Consider the following 18,724-nt stretch of genomic DNA (forward strand, 5'->3'; position numbering starts at 1 on the left):
CAATGTGTTAAATAATTATTTATTCAATTATTTATTCAATTACTTTGCAGTAGTAGAAGCTGCAGTTTTCAATGCATCGAGACCTTGCTACACTCACTGTCTCTATGTTCTAGAAAAAAACGGGTTTTTTTACTGCTTCCTATTGCCCGTGGTGTATTTAATATACAGTTGCTGACGATAAGGTAGTTTCTTGGTGTTACGATAAGGTAGTTTCTTGGTGTTACGGAGAACCAGCACAAAAAAGGAGGGAACAAAAGCCAAAAACAAAGACCTTAGAACGCGACAATGAAATAGAGTACAAAGGCCTTGAGCACCAATAAACAAGCTCTCCGTAACACCAAGGAATACCCGACGATGACAACGCCTAAAGCACGGTGTCCCACGTGTCACACTCGTCCCAGGCCTCATCAAGCATCTCACGGACAGCATTGACCGTGGGTCTATTGAATTCCTGGATACAACGATCGGCGACCCGGAATATCTGGTTATGTCCGTTGGTGTCCGGGGAGTGGTCCAGCAGATGACGTAATAGATGTCCATACTGTGCGATATCTGTCTCGTGGTCCTTGCCCTTGCTGTTGTTCAATCTCTTGAATGAGTTGAGGTACACCGCTCGTCCGAAGCCGCCCAAGATCGCTTTTATTGGAGGGACCTGTTAACATGGAAACAAATTATACGATCAATAAGCAGTGCTATCCTTCTTTGCTGATGGTCTTTTTCATGTGTAGATTAGTTCACCATTCGACCATCAATGGATTCTTATTTCTGATTCTTACTGAAGGCTTTAGAATTGCATATCTACAATAATAGCAGAAAAATTGTGGAAAAGGTGGTGGTCCGCCTAGGTGTGGCAAAAACAAAGAAATAAATAAGGACAATAGTGCACATGTGTCAAACAATAAAGTGGACGTTTTTAGCATTAACCCTTTATTGAACTTTAGTTAGAAGGCTTTGGTGACTTGGTTGTTTTATGGTTCGTTCTCCATAAACACTTTGATATATCTAACAGCCTTGAGCTTTAGTTAAAAGGCTTTGATCACTTGTTCGTACTTCATAAAATGCAATAAAAAAGACTCACCCCGGTCGAATATTCGATCAGAATATTGGACGGCACCACGTGATTATGTATGACGTCACAGAGCTTGAGATGACGTAACGCGTTGATGACGTCAGAGCCTATCGCTAGTATGAGCTGAGGAAGTAGACCTGGTGTCTTTCTTGTCTTATTCAGGTAGTCCGTCAATGTCGTGCTTGTGCGAAAGTCGTAGCACAAAAGCCTGTGTTGGGAAAATGTCATGTAAAGCTGATTAACTATCATGTCAGATACACAAAAACCTGTGGTGACAAGATGCCATGGAAATATGATTTACTGTCATATCAGATGCCTAAAAGCCTGTGGTGGGAAGATGTCATGGAAAGCTGATAACAGGGCCGTAGGCAGGGGCGTGGCCGGGGGGGGGGGGCCGGGCCCCCTTTAGCAGCCAAAAATACATTAAATTTATGAGACATTATCTAAAACACAAGAGACAATGCCTTCAAAGGGCCTGTTGGGCCACCTTCTGTTAAAAATCCGGGCTACGCCGCTGCTGATTTACCATCATATCAGAGGCATAAAAGCTTTGTTTTGGAAGCGAACTTATTGTCATTTCAGAGAGATAGGGCTTATTATCAAATATATGTTGGACTCCGTCTAAATAGTCTATGGGCGACTAGGGCGAGAACGAGTGATGGCACCTGGGACCTATACAAAATCGCTGCCATAAATGACAAATAAAAACAAGGTTCTCTACAAGTTTGTGTGAAATTTCTTAAACCTAGAAACCGTTTAGCGGGGGAAAAAGATATTTTTGAAACACAATTCCATGGCATGCATTTTCTTTATATGGCGATTTCAGGATGTTGATGGTGCACCTCAACTAATGTAGAGGAGGGGGGAAGTTAAAAGAGTTTGAAGGATGTGGTCGGGACGGACAAATATGATAATCATATAAAAAAATCATAATAATAAAACATACGAATTAGGATCTTACTGGCGCCACGTGTACTCACCAGCATCCTCTCTTGAGCGGGGCTACCTTCGTCTTATCGTATTCTATCGGGACGTCATTCGCTAAACAGAGATCACCGTCATCGTCAACATCATCATCGTCACCACCATCATCGTCATTATCATCATCATCGTTTTTATCATGATCATAACCATCACCATCATCATCATCATAGTCATCACCATCATCGTCATCATCATCATCATCATCGTTTATATCGTGATCATAACCATCATCATTACCATCATCGTCATCATCGCCATCGTTATTATCATAAACATCATCATCATCATCCATCATCATCCATCATCATCATCATCATCATTGTTCTTTCGTGGATCTTCTTATACCTCTTCATATCCCAAGCTCTTTTTTTAATTGCCCAGGCCCTAAGCTTTAAGAATATAACAGGTATCACGCGTGGGTCGCCCAAGGCTTTTTAGACCGTTTAGAAAAACGACATCCAATGGGCATAGCCGTAGCCGTAAACAATGCTGAAAAACGCTAGTTCCAGTACCGCGCGGTTAAACCAGGCTTTTTGTTTTGAAATGGCGGCGTTTTACCGGCGAACTGTCCCATTTTGGCGAATGCTAAGAAAACTAGTTCAAACTTAAGGCTAAAATTTTCTTTATGACTCCCTCATTATCGAACAAATCTGTCATCTTTTGTACAGTATGGTTTTAATGCTGTACAGTAAGTCAAAACAGCGTACGAAGTCAGCCTTTCGTACCTTTACTCGAACGATTCGACACTGAGATTTTGTTTGTTTTCGCCAGAACACGCGCATGCGCATACGTTATTCAGCACTGTCGGCCACGTAAGATTGTGGGGGCACAATACAGAAACATTTTTAAATATAGATTTGGGGGGGGGGGGGGGGGTGAGGGGGCACATGCCTCCAGTGGCCCACCCCGTGCTACGGCCCTGTTGAATGATTATGACGAAAAGAATAAAACACACGCCTCAATAACAATCAACCACACAGGGCGAACCTTGCCCGTGCCACATGTATTGGATGATGTTGGCATGAGATCCGTTGCTATGCAACCGCATCAGCACCTCCACCTCCCGTGCCCAGTCCACTCGCTGATTACTTGCAAAATGCTTTAAGAGGCACATCGATGTGTTTCGCTTGCCCTCGCACAGAACCATGTAGAAACCCTGGGGGCGAACAGAGATATCACACATAACACAGAACCATGTAGAAACCCTGGGGGCGAACAGAGATATCACAGATAACACAGAACCATGTAGAAACCCTGGGGGCGAACAGAGATATCACAGATAACACAGAACCATGTAGAAATCTTAGGGGCAAACAGAGATATCACAGATAACACAGAACCATGTAGAAACCCTAGGGGCGAACAGAGATATCACACATAACGCAGAACCATGTAGAAACGCTGGGGGCGAACATAGATGGAGTTAGGGCCTCCTTTCTAGATGCAAGGTTTAACCACTATCTAGGGAAACACTATCAATATAACAGCACCCAATCAAACTCGCCATCCAGAAACAATTCCTTAGCTATGATCTACATGAAAAGACGAATGATATTTGTAATAATAATCAACAACAAAGGGCAGACGAAGTAAAAATAAAAATAAAGTATAAGGGAAAGATATAAAAATAGTAGAAATGCTTACAACAGACGGCGAAAACTCTCCCCTGAAGATCGTGGTGGGTCCAATGACCTTGACCTTGGGCACAGGGCGCTCGCCGATTGAGTTTCTCGTGGTACAGAGGCTTCGTGACGAGCCGAACTTTCTGGGCGCCCTTAGCCTAGTGACGGCGGTGGAGGGGTCAGTGGACATCTCGATACACTCTTCACGAGAACGTCCTGCAAAGAAGAAGGCATTGCTTGAATTACATACATGGACGTTTTTGTGGCCATTTTCGGCTATAAGCCCGTCACTTGAATTGTGTTTATATAAGAATGTTCGGATTTATACGATTCTCATGGCGAAAAAGGTTCTTCTTATTTTGCTCTACTCCAGGCGCCATATGCTTACTGCAATTTTGTGTTTTTGGTAAATCCACGTTGAAAATTACAATCAACAAACTATGATAACCTTCCCGAAATCAAAAGTCTTCGCATGCCTGTTTTTGTCATTACTTAAATGGATGTTATTCCGTTGAAAATCAGTGTGAAGTAAAGTGTTAATGACAGGCAAGCGCGTTCTAAGGATTGACTGAGGGGGGGGGGGGGGGAAGGTAATAGGAAACATATGGAAAAAAGGAATCCTTTAATAAGAAATGACCCACATTTTGCCGGCCAAGGGGAGAAGTGGGGGGGGGGGGGGGGGGTGTACGCGTCTGACAGGAGCTTCCTGCCTCTCGGGAATTTCTTCGAAATGGTTCGTAAAGCTCTCGGCCCTACTCTCAGGACTCTCGGGAATTTCCTCGAAATGGTTCGTAAAGCTCTCGGCCCTACTCTTAGGACTCTCGGGAATTTCTTCGAAATGGTTCGTAAAGCTCTCGGCCCTACTCTTAGGACTCTCGGGAATTTCCTCGAAATGGTTCGTAAAGCTCTCGGCCCTACTCTCAGGACTCTCGGGAATTTCCTCGAAATGGTTCTTAAAGCTCTCGGCCCTACTCTTAGGATTCTCGGGAATTTCTTCGAAATGGTTCGTAAAGCTCTCGGCCCTACTCTTAGGACTCTCGGGAATTTCCTCGAAATGGTTCGTAAAGCTCTCGGCCCTACTCTTAGGACTCTCGGGAATTTCTTCGAAATGGTTCGTAAAGCTCTCGGCCCTATTCTCAGGACTCTCGGGAATTCCCTCGAAATGGTTCGTAAAGCTCTCGGCCCTACTCTCAGGACTCTCGGGAATTTCTTCGAAATGGTTCGTAAAGCTCTCGGCCCTACTCTCAGGACTCTCGGGAATTTCTCCGAAATGGTTCGTAAAGCTCTCGGCCCTATTCGTAGGACTCTCGGGAATTTCCTCGAAATGGTTCGTAAAGCTCTCGGCCTTATTCTTAGGACTCTCGGGAATTTCTTCGAAATGGTTCGTGAAGCTCTTGGCCCTACTCTCAGGACTCTCGGGAATTTCTTCGAAATGGTTCGTAAAGCTCTCGGCCCTATTCTTAGGACTCTCGGGAATTTCTTCGAAATGGTTCGTAAAGCTCTCGGCCCTACTCTTAGGGCTCTCGGGAATTTCCTCGAAATGGTTCGTAAAGCTCTCGGCCCTACTCTTAGGACTCTCGGGAATTTCTTCGAAATGGTTCGTAAAGCTCTCGGCCCTATTCTTAGGACTCTCGGGAATTTCTTCGAAATGGTTCGTAAAGCTCTCGGCCCTACTCTTAGGACTCCCGGGAATTCCCTCGAAATGGTTCGTAAAGCTCTCGGCCCTACTCTCAGGACTCTCAGGAATTTCTTCGAAATGGTGCGTAAAGCTCTCGGCCCTATTCTTAGGAATCTCGGGAATTTCCTCGAAATGGTGCGTAAAGCTCTCGGCCCTGATTTTTCACCCTTCGTATCGGGTCTTTGTGCACTCACCTCCTCGGAAGGCTACGGATATCGTCTGCCGCACACGGCTGGTCAGCGCCATCACAGAGTGGGCGTAACCCTGCGCGTCTGACGTACGTCGCCACTCACGCGTGGAAAACGTGTATAGGACTGGATTGATTGAAGAATTCACCGGAAGCACGAACACTGCAGTCCAAACATAAACCTGTTTTTCCGGATCCGGGAATTTGCCTAACAGGGATAAGACGCCGATTACGATGACAGGCATCCAGCAACAGAAGTCCGTGAGAATGATAAACACCATTCGCTTAGCAACAGAAGACTCTGTCCGAATTTGTGTGGACCTGACGCCACGACTAACTGTCCGGACCTTCCAGAACATTGCAATATAAGCGATGAGTATAAAGGAGAAGGCGACCGCGTTGAGCCCTATGAATAGTGTCACGGAGTATTCCCAGCCGGGGTAGCGTTCTTGTGATAGCTGCAGAGGGAGGCACACGGCGGACCTACCGTAAAAGCCCGCCTGCCAGCTATGGTCATAGAAATACTCAATACCTCCTAATATAGGCAACACCGACACAATAATCCCGAATAGCCAGATGGACACTGCGATGTACACAGCGGTGTTGAACTTAAGGCGTCTAAATTTGAATGCGAAGACAATGCAAGCAAATCGGTCAGCGGTAATGGTGGTGAGGATGAGCACTGATACTTCACTTGAGATCATGGATAGTGCGCCCGCAAATTGGCAAAGACGACTTGATCTCCACGCAACATCGTGTTTAAAGTACTCTCCGCGCCACTCCAAGTCCTTGATGGCGATGATGATGAGATAGCAGCCCATTAGCCAATCAGCGACCGCCAGGTTTGTCAACAGGAAGGAATGAGCTTTGTTACGCTCCGTGACGATGATTCGCCAGACGACCACGCAGAGGTTGCCTAGCAACGCTAAGGAGCCCAGGATCCAAATGCAGACCTATGTTAAGGGTATAACAATCGAATCTTACAATCTAACCATCGTTAAATACACATATAAACCATTTTTGATGCCACATAATATTTCAAACTTGTACTTGAACCCTACCCCTCGCCCTTACACTAACTACGTCTTAAATCTTCAATCATTTCACATGTAACATCTATGTTTGTGTACTTATCTGTAACGCCATCTTTTTCTGTGTACTTATCTGTAACGCCATCTATTTGTGTGTACTTACTTGTAACGCCATCTATTTTAGTGTACTTACCTGTAACGCCATCTATTTTAGTGTACTTACCTGTAACGCCATCTATTCTAGTGTACTTACCTGTAACGCCATCTATTCTTGTGTACTTACCTGTAACGCCATCTATTTGTGTGTACTTACTTGTAACGCCATCTATTTTAGTGTACTTACCTGTAACGCCATCTATTTTAGTGTACTTACCTGTAACGCCATCTATTTTAGTGTACTTACCTGTAACGCCATCTATTTTAGTGTACTTACCTGTAACGCCATCTATTTTAGTGTACTTACCTGTAACGCCATCTATTTTAGTGTACTTACTTGTAACGCCATCTATTTTAGTGTACTTACTTGTAACGCCATCTATTTTTGTGTACTTACTTGTAACGCCATCTATTTTAGTGTACTTACTTGTAACGCCATCTATTTTAGTGTACTTACTTGTAACGAAATCTATTTTTGTGTACTTACTTGTAACGCCATCTATTTTTGTGTACTTACCTGTAACGCTATCTATTTTTGTGTACTTACTTGTAACGCCATCTATTTTTGTGTACTTACCTGTAACGCCATCTCTTTTAGTGTACTTACCTGTAACGCCATCTATTTTTGTGTACTTACCTGTAACGCCATCTATTTTTGTGTACTTACTTGTAACGCCATCTATTTTAGTGTACTTACTTGTAACGCCATCTATTTTTGTGTACTTACTTTTAACGCCATCTATTTTAGTGTACTTACTTGTAACGCCATCTATTTTTGTGTACTTACTTGTAACGCCATCTATTTTTGTGTACTTACCTGTAACGCCATCTATTTTTGTGTACTTACCTGTAACGCCATCTATTTTAGTGTACTTACCTGTAACGCCATCTATTTTAGTGTACTTACTTGTAACGCCATCTATTTTAGTGTACTTACTTGTAACGCCATCTATTTTAGTGTACTTACTTGTAACGTCATCTATTTTAGTGTACTTACTTGTAACGCCATCTATTTTAGTGTACTTACTTGTAACGCCATCTATTTTAGTGTACTTACTTGTAACGCCATCTATTTTAGTGTACTTACTTGTAACGCCATCTATTTTAGTGTACTTACTTGTAACGCCATCTATTTTAGTGTACTTACCTGTAACGCCATCTATTTTTGTGTACTTACCTGTAACGCCATCTATTTTAGTGTACTTACTTGTAACGCCATCTATTTTAGTGTACTTACTTGTAACGCCATCTATTTTAGTGTACTTACTTGTAACGCCATCTATTTTAGTGTACTTACTTGTAACGCCATCTATTTTAGTGTACTTACTTGTAACGCCATCTATTTTTGTGTACTTACTTGTAACGCCATCTATTTTAGTGTACTTACTTGTAACGCCATCTATTTTTGTGTACTTACTTGTAACGCCATCTATTTTTGTGTACTTACTTGTAACGCCATCTATTTTTGTGTACTTACCTGTAACGCCATCTATTTTAGTGTACTTACTTGTAACGCCATCTATTTTAGTGTACTTACTTGTAACGCCATCTATTTTAGTGTACTTACTTGTAACGTCTTCTTTTTTTGTGTACTTACCTGTAACGCCATCTATTTTAGTGTACTTACCTGTAACGCCATCTATTTTAGTGTACTTACCTGTAACGCCATCTATTTTAGTGTACTTACTTGTAACGCCATCTATTTTAGTGTACTTACCTGTAACGCCATCTATTTTAGTGTACTTACTTGTAACGCCATCTATTTTAGTGTACTTACTTGTAACGCCATCTATTTTTGTGTACTTACTTGTAACGCCATCTATTTTTGTGTACTTATCTGTAACGCCATCTATTTTAGTGTACTTACCTGTAACGCCATCTATTTTAGTGTACTTACTTGTAACGCCTTCTATTTTTGTGTACTTACTTGTAACGCCATCTATTTTTGTGTACTTACCTGTAACGCTATCTATTTTTGTGTACTTACTTGTAACGCCATCTATTTTTGTGTACTTACCTGTAACGCCATCTATTTTAGTGTACTTACCTGTAACGCCATCTATTTTTATGTACTTACCTGTAACGCCATCTATTTTTGTGTACTTACTTGTAACGCCATCTATTTTTGTGTACTTACTTGTAACGCCATCTATTTTTGTGTACTTACTTGTAACGCCATCTATTTTTGTGTACTTACCTGTAACGCCATCTATTTTTGTGTACTTACCTGTAACGCCATCTATTTTAGTGTACTTACCTGTAACGCTATCTATTTTTGTGTACTTACTTGTAACGCCATCTATTTTTGTGTACTTACTTGTAACGCCATCTATTTTGGTGTACTTACTTGTAACGCCATCTATTTTGGTGTACTTACTTGTAACGCCATCTATTTTAGTGTACTTACTTGTAACGCCATCTATTTTAGTGTACTTACTTGTAACGCCATCTATTTTAGTGTACTTACTTGTAACGCCATCTATTTTAGTGCACTTACTTGTAACGCCATCTATTTTTGTGTACTTACCTGTAACGCCATCTATTTTTGTGTACTTACCTGTAACGCCATCTATTTTAGTGTACTTACTTGTAACGCCATCTATTTTAGTGTACTTACTTGTAACGCCATCTATTTTAGTGTACTTACTTGTAACGCCATCTATTTTAGTGTACTTACCTGTAACGCCATCTATTTTAGTGTACTTACCTGTAACGCCATCTATTTTAGTGTACTTACTTGTAACGCCATCTATTTTTGTGTACTTACCTGTAACGCCATCTATTTTAGTGTACTTACCTGTAACGCCATCTATTTTAGTGTACTTACTTGTAACGCCATCTATTTTAGTGTACTTACTTGTAACGCCATCTATTTTAGTGTACTTACTTGTAACGCCATCTATTTTAGTGTACTTACCTGTAACGCCATCTATTTTAGTGTACTTACCTGTAACGCCATCTATTTTAGTGTACTTACTTGTAACGCCATCTATTTTAGTGTACTTACTTGTAACGCCATCTATTTTAGTGTACTTACTTGTAACGCCATCTATTTTAGTGTACTTACCTGTAACGCCATCTATTTTAGTGTACTTACTTATAACGCCATCTATTTTAGTGTACTTACTTGTAACGCCATCTATTTTTGTGTACTTACTTGTAACGCCATCTATTTTAGTGTACTTACTTGTAACGCCATCTATTTTAGTGTACTTACTTGTAACGCCATCTATTTTAGTGTACTTACTTGTAACGCCATCTATTTTAGTGTACTTACCTGTAACGCCATCTATTTTAGTGTACTTACCTGTAACGCCATCTATTTTAGTGTACTTACTTGTAACGCCATCTATTTTTGTGTACTTATCTGTAACGCCATCTATTTTAGTGTACTTACCTGTAACGCCATCTATTTTAGTGTACTTACTTGTAACGCCTTCTATTTTTGTGTACTTACTTGTAACGCCATCTATTTTTGTGTACTTACCTGTAACGCTATCTATTTTTGTGTACTTACTTGTAACGCCATCTATTTTTGTGTACTTACCTGTAACGCCATCTATTTTAGTGTACTTACCTGTAACGCCATCTATTTTTATGTACTTACCTGTAACGCCATCTATTTTTGTGTACTTACTTGTAACGCCATCTATTTTTGTGTACTTACTTGTAACGCCATCTATTTTTGTGTACTTACTTGTAACGCCATCTATTTTTGTGTACTTACCTGTAACGCCATCTATTTTTGTGTACTTACCTGTAACGCCATCTATTTTAGTGTACTTACCTGTAACGCTATCTATTTTTGTGTACTTACTTGTAACGCCATCTATTTTTGTGTACTTACTTGTAACGCCATCTATTTTGGTGTACTTACTTGTAACGCCATCTATTTTGGTGTACTTACTTGTAACGCCATCTATTTTAGTGTACTTACTTGTAACGCCATCTATTTTAGTGTACTTACTTGTAACGCCATCTATTTTAGTGTACTTACTTGTAACGCCATCTATTTTAGTGCACTTACTTGTAACGCCATCTATTTTTGTGTACTTACCTGTAACGCCATCTATTTTTGTGTACTTACCTGTAACGCCATCTATTTTAGTGTACTTACTTGTAACGCCATCTATTTTAGTGTACTTACTTGTAACGCCATCTATTTTAGTGTACTTACTTGTAACGCCATCTATTTTAGTGTACTTACCTGTAACGCCATCTATTTTAGTGTACTTACCTGTAACGCCATCTATTTTAGTGTACTTACTTGTAACGCCATCTATTTTTGTGTACTTACCTGTAACGCCATCTATTTTAGTGTACTTACCTGTAACGCCATCTATTTTAGTGTACTTACTTGTAACGCCATCTATTTTAGTGTACTTACTTGTAACGCCATCTATTTTAGTGTACTTACTTGTAACGCCATCTATTTTAGTGTACTTACCTGTAACGCCATCTATTTTAGTGTACTTACCTGTAACGCCATCTATTTTAGTGTACTTACTTGTAACGCCATCTATTTTAGTGTACTTACTTGTAACGCCATCTATTTTAGTGTACTTACTTGTAACGCCATCTATTTTAGTGTACTTACCTGTAACGCCATCTATTTTAGTGTACTTACTTATAACGCCATCTATTTTAGTGTACTTACTTGTAACGCCATCTATTTTTGTGTACTTACTTGTAACGCCATCTATTTTAGTGTACTTACTTGTAACGCCATCTATTTTAGTGTACTTACTTGTAACGCCATCTATTTTAGTGTACTTACTTGTAACGCCATCTATTTTAGTGTACTTACCTGTAACGCCATCTATTTTAGTGTACTTACCTGTAACGCCATCTATTTTAGTGTACTTACTTGTAACGCCATCTATTTTAGTGTACTTACTTGTAACGCCATCTATTTTAGTGTACTTACTTGTAACGCCATCTATTTTAGTGTACTTACCTGTAACGCCATCTATTTTAGTGTACTTACTTATAACGCCATCTATTTTAGTGTACTTACTTGTAACGCCATCTATTTTTGTGTACTTACTTGTAACGCCATCTATTTTAGTGTACTTACCTGTAACGCCATCTATTTTAGTGTACTTACTTGTAACGCCATCTATTTTAGTGTACTTACTTGTAACGCCATCTATTTTAGTGTACTTACTTGTAACGCCATCTATTTTAGTGTACTTACCTGTAACGCCATCTATTTTAGTGTACTTACTTGTAACGCCATCTATTTTAGTGTACTTACTTGTAACGCCATCTATTTTAGTGTACTTACTTGTAACGCCATCTATTTTAGTGTACTTACCTGTAACGCCATCTATTTTAGTGTACTTACTTGTAACGCCATCTATTTTAGTGTACTTACTTGTAACGCCATCTATTTTAGTGTACTTACTTGTAACGCCATCTATTTTAGTGTACTTACTTGTAACGCCATCTATTTTTGTGTACTTACCTGTAACGCCATCTATTTTTGTGTACTTACCTGTAACGCCATCTATTTTAGTGTACTTACTTGTAACGCCATCTATTTTAGTGTACTTACCTGTAACGCCATCTATTTTTGTGTACTTACTTGTAACGCCATCTATTTTAGTGTACTTACCTGTAACGCCATCTATTTTAGTGTACTTACTTGTAACGCCATCTATTTTAGTGTACTTACTTGTAACGCCATCTATTTTAGTGTACTTACTTGTAACGCCATCTATTTTAGTGTACTTACCTGTAACGCCATCTATTTTAGTGTACTTACCTGTAACGCCATCCATTTTAGTGTACTTACTTGTAACGCCATCTATTTTAGTGTACTTACTCGTAACGCCATCTATTTTAGTGTACTTACTTGTAACGCCATCTATTTTAGTGCACTTACTTGTAACGCCATCTATTTTAGTGTACTTACTCGTAACGCCATCTATTTTAGTGTACTTACTTGTAACGCCATCTATTTTAGTGTACTTACTTGTAACGTCATCTATTTTTGTGTACTTACTTGTAACGCCATCTATTTTAGTGTACTTACTTGTAACGCCTTCTATTTTTGTGTACTTACTTGTAACGCCATCTATTTTTGTGTACTTACCTGTAACGCTATCTATTTTTGTGTACTTACTTGTAACGCCATCTATTTTTGTGTACTTACCTGTAACGCCATCTATTTTAGTGTACTTACCTGTAACGCCATCTATTTTTGTGTACTTACCTGTAACGCCATCTATTTTAGTGTACTTACCTGTAACGCCATCTATTTTAGTGTACTTACTTGTAACGCCATCTATTTTAGTGTACTTACCTGTAACGCCATCTATTTTTGTGTACTTACCTGTAACGCCATCTATTTTTGTGTACTTACCTGTAACGCCATCTATTTTAGTGTACTTACCTGTAACGCCATCTATTTTAGTGTACTTACTTGTAACGCCATCTATTTTAGTGTACTTACCTGTAACGCCATCTATTTTAGTGTACTTACTTGTAACGCCATCTATTTTAGTGTACTTACTTGTAACGCCATCTATTTTTGTGTACTTACCTGTAACGCCATCTATTTTAGTGTACTTACTTGTAACGCCATCTATTTTAGTGTACTTACTTGTAACGCCATCTATTTTAGTGTACTTACTTGTAACGCCATCTATTTTAGTGTACTTACTTGTAACGCCATCTATTTTAGTGTACTTACTTGTAACGCCTTGTTCTTCATGAGGTCATCACAACTTGAGAACGCGTTTTTTGACGAGTTGCACTCAATTCCTGGTAACGTCTTGACGGCGTAGCAGCAGAACAGAAAACAATCCATTGTCCTGAAAAGGGGTGGATGGACGCAAAAATGATTCGAGGAGCTCAGACGTTTACTCAGGGTTGTGATCACCCCCGATAATCGTCAAGAATGTTAAATTCGCAAATATAGAAAATATTTGCTTGCGAATAGACTTTTTATGCTTTCCTACGGGTTATTCAAATTAATGCTATGATATTATGATGGGAACCCTGTGCAGTATAATTCATTGATGGGGACCCTGTGTTATTGTTATGTAACAACTGTTTACACGTGATTCCTGTTGGGGGTGCATTGCATTGACCCCTCTCTCCATTAGCACTAGGCTAGGGAAACACTCGTGCACGGTGGGAATAGAATAAATACTTACAACTTTTTCAGATTTGTCAAATCGGTGAATGTGTCTTCATCGATGGTTGTTATTTCATTGTTGTGCAGGTTTCTAGGGATAAAAGCATTATCAGTATTAGTCAAAGTTGGTCAAAGATACGAAAGTAAGATGTAAAACTGCACAGGCACCAAATAAAGATAATCTGCTGGCTCGGCGAGTCGGACGAGTCTTGTTCTGTTACTCACAGTTCTCTGAGCGAAACCAGACCACGGAATACATCTCTTGAAAGTTTTTTCAGTCTATTCCCATTTAGATATCTGCAGTAAAACACCAATCAAACGTCAAAAGATTTCGAGATTTATCCAGGCTTATGTTAAATTGTAATTTCCTTACAATACTTGTAGTTTCGACAGGTTTGCGAATACGCCGGGAGAGAGGGCCGTTATCTTGTTATTTTGTAGATATCTGGAATCGAATTCAAATCCATATCATCATTAAGCTGAGCTGAGCTATTTAACACCTTTTGTTTTGCTATCTCATGCGGGTTGTATCGAGTTAATGTTTGTGTGCCGTTAGATAGTGTTATTTGATGGCCACACTACCGATAAAAGGCTGAAATGATCATTTCTCTTCGTAAATCGATTACTTGATAAAAGTTAAAAGAGCAACGTAGTGAAGTGACATTTGATTGCCACCTTAAATCGACCATCAAGATACAAGGGCACAAAACGGATCTGTTCCGCAGCCTGTCTTTTTTTTTTTTTTTTTGGTGGCTGGAAAGATGTTAGACCCCTCGCTTGGAAAAAAGGAGGATATAATTTTTTCCCAGTAACTTTTAAAATGGATATTTTCAGCATCAGGACATATTCAAAAGCCGAAATGCCATTTTAATGTGTTTCGGGAATGGGTGGCTCGTTGTATGCCTTTGTTTATCGACCATCTAAATGATAAACCTAAAGTATTCCATACTTACAAATGCGTTAGGTTGTTGACTGTTGCAAACGAATGGCTATCCATATTTGAGACCTTATTAGACTGAAAACTCCTGAAGGTAAGAAATAAACACAAGGAAATTATATGAAGATTTCATTCGATGGTTATGGTAGGTGTTGAGCCGAAGTCTCGGGTCTCATAGACAGACGTATTATTAATCTGGAAACTAATGATGAACATGACTTATCCACCAGTTTATTTCCATCTCCATTTCATATTACTGCGGTTTTCAATATGTATCATACTCTCGCCGACGATTTCCAACAGCTAAATCGCCTTCTAAGGTCCCGTCATTCAAAATCCTTGAACTTCTTCTTTGGCCAGCACTGAAATGGCTTCCAACATAGCCACCTCTCCATGAGGTGCTGACCAATCAAAAAGCACCATGTGATTCCGTTAATTTGAATGACGGCCAGAAAGCGGTTCAGCAGTTGTAAATCATTGTAGAGAGTTCGCAGAACATTGAAAATCTCAGTAACACTCGGGAGTTTATTTTAATTAGAAGTGTCCAACTTACAGAACTTGTAGATCTCGTACGTTCGCGAACACCCCACTCGGAATATCCTTGATGAGATTATTCCCAATGTCCCTGAGAACCCGAGAATATTTTGGTTATTGTGCAATGAAGCTTAAGAACATCAAGAGAAAATGAAAAGCGCTCTAACAAACTTATCATTACCCTTATCATCTCACCAATTAAATCATTGTAGGCTATATTATAAAAAAAGCGCTTGATGGGATTAATGTTGAGACATGAGTGACATACGTTTTAGTGGGGAAAAAAATCTTCGGAGACGAGCTGTACATTTCAGAGACGTATTAAATCCATTAAAAGCAATATGACCTAACAATCCAACATCTTCAGTAAAAATGAGTCATTTATATAATGAAACATAGATTATTGCAACACTTGCGCGTAATCTCTCCTGACATACCCCTATTTGTCATTCACACAATCCTTGCAGGTCCACTTGAATAGAAAAACGAAAAGCTTTGGTGAAAAACCTTCATCCAAGTTCGCGAAATTTTTCTAGTAAATTTCCCATCCTTACAAGGGACACGAAAAGTAACGAAGACTAGAGGATTTTGAGGCTAATTTTTTAAACGAGCACACGCTGTTTTGATTTTTCACATTTCATTTTGATCATGAGGTGACGAATATAAGAGTACAAACCACAGAAAACTATGAGAAATTTGTTAAATTCAAATTATTTAGATATGTAATATGAAAAAAGAGAAGTGTCACGCAAGTCGGGACTAGTGTCACGCAAGTCGGCACCGGTGTCACGCAAGTCGGGACTAGTGTCATGCACGTCGGAACTAGAGTCAGCAAGTCGATACCGGTGTCACGCAAGTCGATACCGGTGTCACGCAAGTCTGTACCGGTGTCACGCAAGTCGGGTGGAGTATCACGATATTTGTGATCAGTGTCACGCAAGCTGACTTTACTTACAGCGTCCTGAGGTTCATCAGATTCTTGAACATCTCGATGCTGAGTCGAGTGATGAAGTTTGACTGGAGACGACTACGGTCAAAACAAGAAACTGATCAAACGTTAACCCGTTATAACGTCTACCTAGACACCGGTATCTTATGGGAAATGTTAAATATGGCGTCTACCTAGACGTTAGTGTCTTCTGGGAAATGCTCAATGATTAAAAAAAATAAATAAATCACAAAAATGTATACTTACAGGGTGGCGAGTGAGCTGAGATCGTGAAATGCATCCTGGGATATTCTGAATATGTTGTTGCGACTAAGGTCTCTAAAAATAGATAGATTTATTGAAAATTAGAGTATTTTAAAGGATGACGCGCAGAGTCGTGATGGCTGTGGATAGGAATGATGACCAGGCACGCGAGTACCCGGGATTTGTTGAGGGTGTGAGAGGGGATATACGTGCGCACACGGTGGCACCCACTACCCGTCTGGGAACGCGCCGTTGCTGGCGGTCATGATGATGATGGGTTGTGATGGGAATACGTACATGTGCTGTAGATAGGGGATGTCCCAGTGATGGGAATACGTACATGTACTGTAGATAGGGGATGTCCCAGTGATGGGAATACGTACATGTACTGTAGATAAGGTATCTCCTTGAAGCTACGGCTGTCAACGTTGGTAATACGATTACTGGAGAACATCCTAAACAAAAGATAAATCACTGGTATCAGTATTCTTCTCTTTCCTTGTGCAACAAACATAATCAGCCTTTAACCAAAAGAACTGGAATGAAAAGAATATAATAGTATTGTTTAACTCACAGTGCAAAAGTATCTAGTGGCATTGTTTTGGGAATGGCCGTCAACTCTTGCCCCTTCACGAGGATCCTGCGAGGGCCGCTCCCGCTTGTGTACACGCAAGAACAGCTTGACGGGCAGTCTGCAACAGGAGAACCTTTTTTCTCAGTAAGACGAACAAAGTCGTAAATTGCGTCATTATGACGTACACAGTCGTAAATTGCGTCATTATGACGTACAAAGTCGTAAATTGCGTCATTATGACGTGCAAAGTCGTAAATTGCGTCATTATGACGTGCAAAGTCGTAAATTGCGTCATTATGACGTGCAAAGTCGTAAATTGCGTCATTATGACGTGCAAAGTCGTAAATTGCGTCATTATGACGTGCAAAGTCGTAAATTGCGTCATTATGACGTGCAAAGTCGTAAATTGTGTCATTATGACGTGCAAAGTCGTAAATTGCGTCATTATGACGTGCAAAGTCGTAAATTGCGTCATTATGACGTGCAAAGTCGTAAATTGCGTCATTATGACGTGCAAAGTCGTAAATTGCGTCATTATGACGTGCAAAGTAAATCATTAAGACGTAAGAAGTCGCTAAGGTGCGTCATTAGGACATACAGACGTAAGCATTCGCTAAGGTGGGTCATTAGAACGTACAGACGTAAGAATTCGCTAAGGTGCGTCATTAAGACGTACAAAAACGTAAAGTACGTCAGTAAGACGCAAGAAGTCGCTAAGGTGCGTTATTAAGACGTACAAAGTCGTGAAGTACGTCAGTAAAACGTACTAAGTCGTAATGTACGTCAGTGAGACGTAAGAAGTCGCTAAGATGCGTCATTAAGCCGTACTAAGTCATTAAAGTGACAATCAAAAAGTAACCTTACGTGAAAAAAAAAATACAAAACTAAGCAAAATTAAATCAAATCAAATAAATTGTGGAAGATGTGATAAACCCTCCTTGCACTTACGAAATTACGAACGACGCAGAGACAAATGTGGCCGAGTCAAAGTCGCAGAATACCACTGAGGCCTAACCACGACACAGCAAACGAAATTGTTGGGTTGCATTTGTCGTGACGAAAGGGTATTTTACCTTCAATCTGAGAACAAACTTCCCTTGTTTCGCTTGCATCTGGAAATAACGAGAAAACGTGCTTGTTATGTAAAGAAAAGAAATTGGATAACACAGTGACATTGAATCATTTATTTACATAACTATTTATTGACTTACAGGATAATAGCTGTGACTTAACTATTTATCGCCTTGTAGGATATCTTGAATCCCTGTCCACTGTTGACCCCACCACTCTTGAAAATCAGTGTAACGACGCTTGACGTGCTCTGTATCAGAGATGGGGCAAATGTCCCGCAGTAGCGACCCGTAGTCTGCGGGTGTCCCGCAACGCCGTCAATGATTGTAAGAGAGTCCTGGAAACAAGTCAAAAAGTAAAAACTGGTAAAGATGATAATAGAGAAAAAAAACTTGTTTTTTGATAGCATTAAAAACTTATAAAGGCCTCGGAATGATACAAGATTATTTTAAAGGTAACATGTGCTATGATGATTTATTCTGTCGAGCAAAAAAATGGAACGGTTTTCAGGTAGTCGGCCCCGTAGCACTTAAAACGGCGACATC

At 39.9% G+C, this 18,724-nt stretch overlaps 1 protein-coding gene across 3 annotated transcripts in view; it reads right to left on the reverse strand.

The window, feature by feature from the left end:
• LOC5511434 overlaps positions 1-18,724 on the reverse strand; it is a 60,383-nt gene continuing 41,659 nt past the window's right edge. Inside the window, exons 37-54 of one of the 3 annotated variants that reach the window (XM_048734354.1) lie at positions 18,342-18,516; positions 18,182-18,220; positions 17,109-17,226; positions 16,918-16,989; positions 16,538-16,609; positions 16,298-16,369; positions 15,362-15,433; positions 14,825-14,896; positions 14,245-14,316; positions 14,097-14,168; positions 13,891-13,962; positions 13,425-13,545; positions 5,548-6,493; positions 3,698-3,891; positions 3,041-3,209; positions 2,050-2,110; positions 1,079-1,277; positions 1-652 (exon numbers count right to left, since the gene is read on the reverse strand). In XM_048734354.1, the coding sequence (XP_048590311.1) occupies positions 365-652; positions 1,079-1,277; positions 2,050-2,110; positions 3,041-3,209; positions 3,698-3,891; positions 5,548-6,493; positions 13,425-13,545; positions 13,891-13,962; positions 14,097-14,168; positions 14,245-14,316; positions 14,825-14,896; positions 15,362-15,433; positions 16,298-16,369; positions 16,538-16,609; positions 16,918-16,989; positions 17,109-17,226; positions 18,182-18,220; positions 18,342-18,516 (2,886 nt within the window). In that variant the 3' untranslated portion in view covers positions 1-364. The other 2 variants (XM_048734355.1, XM_048734356.1) reach the window with 2 other exon arrangements.

This window comes from Nematostella vectensis, chromosome 11 (genome assembly GCF_932526225.1).
Source record: "Nematostella vectensis chromosome 11, jaNemVect1.1, whole genome shotgun sequence".
Taxonomy (NCBI): domain Eukaryota; kingdom Metazoa; phylum Cnidaria; class Anthozoa; order Actiniaria; family Edwardsiidae; genus Nematostella; species Nematostella vectensis.